Genomic DNA, 10493 nt, shown 5'->3' on the forward strand with positions numbered 1-10493 from the left:
TCACTTTTTCAAATATGGCCCCCTAACTTAAGACTTGTCCAAGTTTAGCACCTCTACTTGTTAAAACATTTTCGTATGAAAGTTTTATTCCGAGTTTATTCTCTAACTTTTTGAGATTCTAAGTACACAAAATAGCACCTCAACTTGCGTCACTTTTTCAAAGATGGCCCCCTAACTTAAGATTTGTCCAAGTCTAGCACCTCTACTTGTTAAAACATCACATAATAAACTTTTCGTATCGAAGTTTTATTCGGAGTTTATTCTCTAGCTTTTTGAGATTCTAAGTACACAAAATGATACCTCATCTTGCGTCGCTTTTCAAAAATGGCCCCCTAACTTAGACTTGTCCAAGTTTAGCACCTCTACTAGTTAAAACATCACATAATAAACACCTCTATCCAAGTTTAGACCACTGCTAATATCTTCAAGATAAAGCACCATATCTAAAGACAATATCTTCAAATTCAAAGACAATATCTTCAAGATAGCTAAAAATACCAAAGGCCAAAAAGATCAAATGCCACAACTATGTAATCACTAGCTACTCTTTGCAGAAGATGAACTACTTTAAATCTCATGGAATTTTTTTTTTTTTTGGGGGGGGGAGGGGGGAGGGAGGGGGGAATGCTATAATTGACAATTGAAATGTTAATTTAGGGTAATAACATATGAAGCCAGTCTAATCAATTGTCACTAACAAGAATCTAGTACAACAAAAAGTTTTTCCTTAACCAACAATCTCTGCAGCTGGAAGGTCATATCCTACTGTCTGTCTTTTTAGACTCATTCTACTTTCTTGCTCTCTTCAGCGGCGACTTCTTCAGTGCTTTGTGTTTTTGACTCGTCGAACTCCAACAACTGCTCAACCGAAAATCAAGAATACAAATTCAGCCTTGAATAAGATATATAATGCTTAGAGAATTATAATATTGGAATAAGACAAGTTTAGTCGAAGAGACATAACCAGTAAGGATTCATACAGCCAACCTCAACTTGCATGAGATTGAGGTGTAATAGTTGTTGGAGATTTAGACGAAATCCTCTCTAGAGTTGCTCTCATAACCAAAATCATGTTTAACTCTATGAAAGAAACTAAGGAAAGTTTTAGAGAAGCTAGAGTAGTTTTAAGAGGGTGTTTGGATTGGCTTTTTAAAAAGTAGCTTATATAAGCTAAAAGCCAAACGCCATAAGTTGGTAATACAGTACCCAACTTTTGGCTTTTGGCTTATGTTTGTATTTTTCATGCCTAAAAGTAAGTACTTTTAAGCATTTTTTATCATTGTCAAACACCACAAAAACTAAAAAAGTGTTTTAAAGCCAATAAGCACTTAAAATAAATCAATCCAAACACCCTCTAAGTTCTCTTCTCGAGTTTGTTTGGTATAATGCGAGTTAACCCCATAATTTCATTTACTTATTCATAGCTTCATAGAGGCTCCATAGATGAACTTGTATTATTTTGGTCTAAGGGTACGCTTATGACATTCAAATGACTATTTTATTTCATACCTTTAATTATGTTTTGCCGCACTTTAAATCAAAAGTCTAATTATCTCATATTGTTTATTTAATACTATAATTAGTTAAATGAATTGAGTTATATGGGTATGAGTTGGGTAGGCAATACATCACTGGTTCGCTCGACGCAAGTTGGTAGGCACTGGATACCGACCATGTCGCAATCCATTTTAGAGCGTGACAAACTTGTAGAAGATAGAACAACATTACAGGTTATTCTTCCCTTCAAAACCTAAGTTGCTCGGACACGGGTGCTAATCTAGAGGTCGGATCCTTCGAAATGTAAATTCTAAGATTCGGGGACACATATCCTAGCACGGATACGGGTGTGGGGATCAGGCTAAAAATAATTCAAAAAAATATAAATATAAAACTATCTCCAAATTATGAGAAATTTTGTGAAATACTTACGTATAGTTTGTGAAGTGTGATTTTTTTTAAAAAAAAAATTCAAGTAGTAGATAAGTAAATAATTGATTTCTTAGATAAGGTATATTATTTTCTTCAAATTTACCTAGTTTTGATTCTGATTTCGGGAATCAAATTGTACTTCGCCTGGAATTCTTTCGTCCGTCATCGTCAAAGTACCCAAAATTATTTGACCAGATGCGGTACGGATCACATACCCACACCACCCATACTAGTATCGTGTCGACACAGGTGCGGCACTTAAATTTGCCGTGTCAGATCAACTTAGCTCAAAACACATATAAATAAGAGGAGACTACGGTCTGGCGTAGTGATCAATAAAGTGATCAGGGTTCATATCCCAACAGAAGCAAAGGACATTAGGTAATTTCTTCTCATCTACCTAATTCTTGGTGGAAGAGCTACCTAGTACAAGTACTAATGGGAGGTAGCAAGTACCAGACGGGATAGTCGAGATACACAAGTTGGTCATAATACTACGGTTGTCAAAAGAAAAAAAATGAGAAGAGTGCACAGTTTATGATAATCCCTACTACTTTCCACTCAAACCAATCTGTGGAGGAAGATTTTCCTTCATTGTTTTTGCATTTTCTTCATCTTTACCGTCCCATTTTTGCTCTTCCTTCCCTAGTTACAAAACAAACCATGAAAAATGCTTCTCTTATCTACTCCTAAACAATGTTACTAAGAGAAATTGGTAGACAAGACATGCTTGGCCCAAAATGACCCTACTAATTTTTTGGCCGAAACACAAAAGATTGAATTCAATCAATAATATCCATAATCCCATATGATACATGACAATTTGGAGTAAACAGTAAACAATATTCAAGTCCCATAAACAGTAAAGGCGACAATTTGGAGTAAACAGTAAACAATATTCAAGTACCATAAACCGTAAAGGCGACAATTGGAGTAAACAGTAAACAATATTCAAGGCCCATAAACAATAAAGACAGAAGCAAATGGAGTGAGAAAATATTGATTATCGAAGAAAAGCTTACCGGCTTCACATCCCCATTCCAAACGCAATGCACGGCCAAAAATCCGATTACAGCTGGTACAATATATAACAATGCAGGCTGGAAAATAAAGGAGTAAACGAAGTGCCAAGTCAGATAAATAGAAGCTTGAAAAATAAGGGCACAATAGCCCTGCTTCAGGAATAAAACATAAAATAAAAAAATAAAATAAAAAACTTTCTGAGACACCAACCTGTGCCGCTTGAAACCAGTTCATAACAACAATTGTTGAAACCACACCAACTGCATATCCCAAAAATGCACTTTTAAAGTATTGAGGCTCTTTCCCTCTGGAGACATCAAAGCGTAGTGCCAGTGCCACAAAAATGCCTGAAGAATAGAAGAAGTGATCAAAATATTGCTAACTCTACTTATTTAATCAAAGAAACAAATAACATAATAAGAGGATAATTACTAATTCATGCCAAAAACTAATAACGGGAGGTAACAAACAGAGTAAGTTCAGAGGCGGGTAAAATCCAAAGCAAATTCATGAAATCACTTCTATAGCCAGGTCACGAAAAAGCAGTGGGTTTAATTGGAAAAAAGGGTATTATACCGGGAATTACAATATCTCCAAGACCAAGCATTGAAAACGGACGTTTTAAATCGGCTGTGGGGAACAAAAGCTGCAAGAGAAAAAAAAGAAATTCCAATTAATACACCATAAGAACGATGAAAAAAATGTCTGCAATGACAAATTGAAGAAAAGCTAAAAAGAAAAATCACTACAAACCTTAATAGGAGCATCAAAAGACTTAGCAACGCTAACCATCACTGGGGTAAAAAAGACCCAAAAGATGTCATACACAAAAAGTCCAGCCTGCAGTTTAAGAACATAGGACGCATTCAGCACAAAGATGGTAAGTTAATGCATAGAGAAAGTGCAAAAACTAATGTCATATAAACCCCAGGGGACTCTTTTAACTGCTTGCCCACTAAAGGTTACACATTTATAAAAAGGACGTGACTATGTAATGCATGCCATAAGAGATGGCTCGTTAAAGAGTCCCACTTCAACTATTTGGCATGCAGTTTTGGCCCAATAAAAACAAACATAACGACAGCACTGAACTATGCACAAATAATTAATTACGTATAAAAGTAAAACCCCTTTCTACTTACCAATAGTATGGCGCCAGTCTTAAATGATCCAAGCGAAAGCATTTCAATCCCCTGCAAGTTAACAGAAATAAGCATTCAATTCAGTGTCCAACCATCAGAAGGAGAAAAGAAGCTATGAGAAGTTTGTTTTATAATATCAAAGCAAGAACAGTGTAAGTTTGCTATTTGTGCAGACAAACCTGAATACAAAATGCAAGTCCCAATACATTGTTAGCTAGCCAATGCTTCTGTTTAGCATACCATACACAGAAAATAGTCCCAGGAATTGCAGCAACAATCTGGGACCTTGTGAACTCGACCTCCAAAGCTGAGAAAGAAAGAAATAAAACATCATATCCAGAAAGAAGAAAAGGCAGAAAACCAACAAATTCCACTCAAAGGATTGAGGAAAATCTTTATCCAAAAAGAAACAACTATAAAATGCTCGATCATTTTCAAGAATACAATCCTAGATCCCATAAAAGTATGAAGATTGAATGCGTCCATGTTTCAAGTTGAAAATGGAGTAGATTGGAAAACTGGATTTCTTCTTGGAAATTCAGAAAATATCTCAAGTATGTAGGATAAGAAAACCCCAATAAGCTAGTCGATCTGTTCAAACATATAAGTACATGACTTAAGGATCCATAAATGCTCATCAAAACCATATCAGGAGATAAAGGTAAAGAGTTCTTATGGCAAAGTTTCAGAAAAAGTACGCCAATCACCATCTAAACAGCCAAACAATACATACTCTGCGGACTCTACTGAGAAAAATAAGGCAAAAGAACATAAATTTCAAAAACCGAGATATTTTAAACAAAAAAAGAGTCTAACTATTGTTGTCAGAATAGCCAAGAACATGTCCAAAAAAAAGAAATACGGGGAGTACCATTTTATGAGCTACTCCACTTGGAAGGGGGAAAAAGGAGTACCATACTTGAGAAAGGGAAAAGAAGTTCAGTCAACAAGTGGCGCTTTCAAAAGAGACACGAAGGTGTACCACAGAGTGGGACGTGAGAATGCCCTTAAATGACGATTTTACAGGGGTGCGGAGAAAAAAAGAAAAGCCACAGCGAGCAAAACACAATTCAGAATCTTTTGGGGGGAAAAAGAGTCAGTCACCAACTAGCATAAAACAGGACAAAAGAAAGTGGTCCATACAGTTGAAATATGGGATTGGGAAGCGCCAAATTATGAGATCTTCATTCCACTTTTTCGGCAAGAATCGTTTGATAGCGGGTAACAGTGTTGCTCTGCAAAACCCCAAGAAATAGATGATATAAGTTTACATGATGAAACTAGTACTTAGAAAATTGAAAAAGAATATATAAGCATAGTAAAATGACCCATACGGGAAGAACATACGAAAGAGCAGCAATGCCAAGCACAAAAAAGTAGCACGTCAACACAGCATTAACCAGGTCTTTTGAGAGAAACTTAAAAAGCAAGAACAACGACAAGAGCATTGCACTTCCGACCAAGGGGAATCTCATTGCGTGTTCGTTAGACATTGTCTCCTACAAAGTAGAATAGAACAAGTTTAGGAAATATCAAAACAGATAAACAAATATAAGGGAAGGTGCAACTTGAGTTCTGGGAATATACCGAAGGTGGAGTTGGCTTAACAGAACGGTAGCAACCCACAAAAACAGTGAGGCAAGCTGTTAATACGACATTTAAATTTGGGTCCACATTCACGACCAGTGGTGCCAAACTCAAACCTGAAATTCACAACCAAAAATCAAGAGTTCTCAAGATAATTCAAACAACACGAATTTGGCGACAGGAAGGGGAAGGGGGCTAAACACCAGCATATCAATCAAGCAATCAATCAACTCAGTCACAAACTAGTTAGGGTTAGCGAGGGCCAAATACCACTAAACCTATTAAAGCAATAAATATTATGCCTGTGGGCCCAATGCCCCACCATTTGATCAAACAGCGCATTGAACTCAGCGAGCTTAAGATACGGTAATGTGAAGCCAGTGAGAATTTCCAGAGTTTTGATCCCTTACAATGAGCTACAAAATTTATGGCTATTTTAGAGTAGGATATTAGGTCTTATGTTTGACAAACAGAATCTGTTTTATAACACATTGAAGTGAGGAAAAACAGAATAGTAATAACATCTATCAATAATAAATGGATGAAAACATATAATAAGATCATACATATACAGTTGTAGTGTCTATTTTCTCTGCAAATCTAAACAATGCACATCCAAACACTCATAAATCCACTCTTCATAATATACGGAGAAACTTAAGAATCACGAGTTCTAAACAGTCATCAAAACAAACTCAACAGATACTGAGGCTCGTCTCATATCTTGAACATGGATTCCCTCATTTCCAAGTTTTGACAAGCACAAATCAAAGCCATTGTGCGATGTAATTCAGCAACCAAAAAGAAACATGCATGAATCAAATCGAACAATGAAACCAAACCTGCTAAAGCAAGATTTGCTAGTCGCTCACAACTCTTCATCCTCACAGAAGCACACTCCTTTTTTCAACCCGATGTAACAGAGATAAGCTACAACAAACCAAGAAAAAGGAAGTATTAGTAACAATAACCAACATTTACATGTTTTCAGGACCGTAAACATTAATTATAAGAGAAAAATGCAACCTTTACTAACATTTCTCACCAAATTTTAAGAAGTGTAATCTTATCAAGATTTGACCAATAAAAAAACCTCTGAACATTTCTACAAAAACCCAATTCTGGGAAATAATAAATTTGTCTCTGAATATGGGAACTCAATCAACGGAAATCAAAGGGAAAAACCCAATTCTCTTAATTAAATGAATTTGCCTCTGGAAAACATGGAAACTCAGTTATCTGAAAATGTTGAAAACTCCAAACTCTGAACAAAAATCAATACTCTAAAATGCTTAAATTTGCTCTGAAAAATCAAGGAAACCCCATTTAATTGAATTCAAAAATCAAATTTTTTAATGAAACCCCAATTAGCTTAAAAGCATGAACTTCCCTCTGAAATTACATGATATATATAAATCAAATTCTATATCAATCATCTCAACCAAAAAAAATCTCAATCCTCTAAACTGCATAAATTTGCTCAGAAAAAAACCCAGTTTTAAAAAAAATCAAAAATCAAAACTTTCAGCAAAAACATATTACCCTATTAGCTTAAATACAAGAATTTTCCTCTGAAACACATGAGGAGTGTGCATAGGAATAAATCATATTTAAATCAACAACAACAAAAAACAATTGAAAATTTCAAATATCAAAATTTTCATGATAAACCCAATAAGCTTAAATACATGAATTTTCTTATGAAATACATGAAAATCCAATTTAAATTCAAATTCTGATTAACAAAAAAAAACAATTAAAACTTCCATATTTATTCTTTTTTACCTCACAAGAAGCAAAAAACTGATCTTGGTCTCTTTATCCTTCTACAGATCTCCAATTGCACAGAACAGAAGAGACTTCTCAACGAGATAGATATTTGGAACGTTTCAATTTTGACTTTTTGCCTCTATTTTTTTAAAGTCAAAATAGGGTTTTAGATTTTGGGTTAAATGAGTTATTAACAGTTCTATTTGGGATTTGGATTTCAATTGGGAAGGCACGTAGGACTTGTTGTCTCAACCAATAAGAGACTCCCACGTCAACTTCTCACTATAAATGCCATTTATTAAAGTGATAGTATTCATGTAACCACTATTAAACGTTAAAGGGGTTGTTTGGTATGATGAATAAATAAAAATAATTAATTTAGTACCGTCTTATCTTTATTTGGTTCTTTTGGATAATATATATTTGTCAAATGGTGGAATAGTAATGCCAGAATAAGTTATTCCAGGATAAAATAATAAAATTGACAATTCTAGAATTAGTACAACATACAAAGCAGTCAATAAGAAATAATACCAGGATAACTATTTCAATATAATTAATCTTAGCATAGCGAATTTCAGCATAAGTTATCTTCAAACCAAACTATCCCTAAAAGTTGATGGTTGCATTTATTGGTTTGACGTAAATCCTAAAGTATCATGGTAATTTTTTTTTTCATATTAGAGTTTTTTATTCAAGAATAAGTATTTATTTGCACGTGATATTTGCATCAAAATATATTAACTTACCATAGTTAAGTGATTACCAAGGTTTAAAATATATATTTTAAATATAGTTAAGTGACAAATTTTTTTATTATTATGCATAACAATCAATTTGATATAAATATCAAAGGTGAACAACCCTACTATTGAAGAATTACCAATTATGTATGCCATAAGCGAATTAGTACAAAAATTGGTCGATTCATAAAATATTACTTATATTAGCTAAATGCTATTAATATTAGCCAATTAGCTATTTGTAGCTAAAAATGTCACATTTTTTGCTTTCTTTTTAGTGGGTGTTGTTGAATAGATTGCGTACATCTTAAGGAGTTTGAATCTCAGTTTTGCGATGATTTGATAGAGTTTTGAGGTAGTTTGAATTGAAAATTCAAAGTAGAAGATGAACATAGAAAAAGATGATATGTGTGTCACCCTATGTATCATTTGTGTATCACATATGTAGTGTATCACATGTATATTCATGTATACTTGTGTGTGAGATACATGCATGATACATGTTTGATACATGTGTCGCAGAAGAATTTTCTTAAACTCGATTTTTACGATAAATTTTGATACCAAACAAGTCCAAATCGCTTTCAATCTTGCTCAAATTTTGTACATTGCCTCATATATATGTTTTCAACAAATTTCAATCATACCCGTTGAAAATTTCTTTTTTTGCCTTTTTTTAAATATTTAATATCATTGGTAATAAGTTTTGACTCCAAACTAGTCTAACTCGCCTTCAAACTTCGTCAAATTTTGTATATTACCTCATCTGTGTGTTTTCAACGAATCGTAATAATACCAATAATATAAAAGCTGGAACTTTTTTTTTTTAATTAAATTTGTTTTGATAAAAATTGCATATAATAAGAATTGATGCAAGTAAATAACTAACAAATTGGATAAAGAGGACACTGTATATTAACTACCAGATGTTATCTATTTACATATATATATATAGAGGAACAAAAATATTCATTATTGAATGTTGCGTTGCAAGGTGATACATTCTTCACATCCAACAATAACAACAACAAATAATCTAGTATGTTTCCACTGGTGGAGTCTGGGGACACATTCTTTATATCCATGGATGCTATTTACATATGGACAAAAAGTGATACATTCACAAAATTGTGATTAGTATTCTTCTTCGCAGTCCTTGTTAAAACATAATGGCACCTGTAGAAGCAGGAACTGATGATCAAATGTCAATAACCAATATAAGGGGACTAATTTATTTTTCCAGGTAAATGAGAAGAACTAAAGCGGAAGAAAAAAAAGGACTATCACTGAATCAAGAGTACGCAGGAGAGTGTCTGAATAAAGTTGTTGTACTCAACTTCTAGTTTGATTTGGAATGAAATCTAACAATCAAGTGTGATTTGTTCTTTCCATTATTGTTATCTCAAGAATATGTATCAATTTACTATTTAGTCATGTTATGAATAAAGAGTAGTTTTAGATTTTTCCCAGTGTCTCAGGATAGTTTCTCTCCATCCTGCTTCAATTCTCTACAACTCAAACCCTAGTTGTAGCAGAAGTAGTCTGCACCTTATTTTTCTCTTTTACTTCAATTTATGCCCTAATTCCACGCATTAAACCTATCAATGCTTCTGTAGTCTATCATTGTTGATACCCAATTTTTTCCTATAATATTTTTAAAGTGCATATATACCTTCAAAACTATGCATTAGCATCAATTGATATTTTTCCATAATTTCTATATTTTTTAGGTAATTTCTTCTAGTATTTTATTTATATAAATAATTCTAAAATTGCATTACAAATGGCTCTATAACATTTTATTGATTTAATTTTGCTATTTATAGCCATATTAAGTTCAAATTACTTCACAAATGGCCAGATTTATACCTTTTGGTTACAATTGCAATAACTCTGCAATTATAGCTGTGAGCACGTGATTTTGCATTACGAAAAATTGCTCCAAAATAAATCAAAATAAATTTCTTTTACTGTGTAATTTGTGAATTTGCGTGGTGTTAAATATTTGTATTATGTCCGTCAATGTTTATATTTGTCATAATAAAATAAAAATAAAATAAAATACATATTGCATGCATATAGGATTTAATTATGCATTTAAGAGATAATTTAAATAAAATCATAAAAATATGCATTTTGTTCTATTTTTAATGTTCCACTGTGTGATTAATGTTGTCTATATGTTAATAGTTGTTAAAAAGGTAATTAATATCTTTGTAATGGTAATTTTGTTTTTATAATTTTTAATTAAGATTTTTGTTAATTAATAATGAAATTAGAAAGAAAAAAAATAGCACAA

At 33.1% G+C, this 10493-nt stretch overlaps 1 protein-coding gene across 1 annotated transcript; it reads right to left on the reverse strand.

Annotated features, from left to right (window-relative positions):
• Window positions 1-633: 633 nt before the first annotated feature.
• Window positions 634-7640, reverse strand: LOC104223281 (signal peptide peptidase-like). Its single transcript, XM_009774694.2, has 12 exons — window positions 7467-7640; window positions 6524-6611; window positions 5682-5797; window positions 5442-5593; window positions 5238-5329; window positions 4274-4401; window positions 4095-4145; window positions 3706-3792; window positions 3529-3598; window positions 3163-3299; window positions 2952-3029; window positions 634-858 (listed from the first exon to the last, which is right to left on the reverse strand). The coding sequence occupies exons 2-12, from the start codon at window positions 6561-6563 to the stop codon at window positions 784-786; spliced, it is 1026 nt and encodes a 341-aa protein (XP_009772996.1). The 5' UTR covers window positions 6564-6611; window positions 7467-7640; the 3' UTR covers window positions 634-783.
• Window positions 7641-10493: the final 2853 nt, after the last annotated feature.

The sequence above is a fragment of the Nicotiana sylvestris genome, chromosome 9 (genome assembly GCF_000393655.2).
Source record: "Nicotiana sylvestris chromosome 9, ASM39365v2, whole genome shotgun sequence".
In the NCBI taxonomy this organism is placed as follows: domain Eukaryota; kingdom Viridiplantae; phylum Streptophyta; class Magnoliopsida; order Solanales; family Solanaceae; genus Nicotiana; species Nicotiana sylvestris.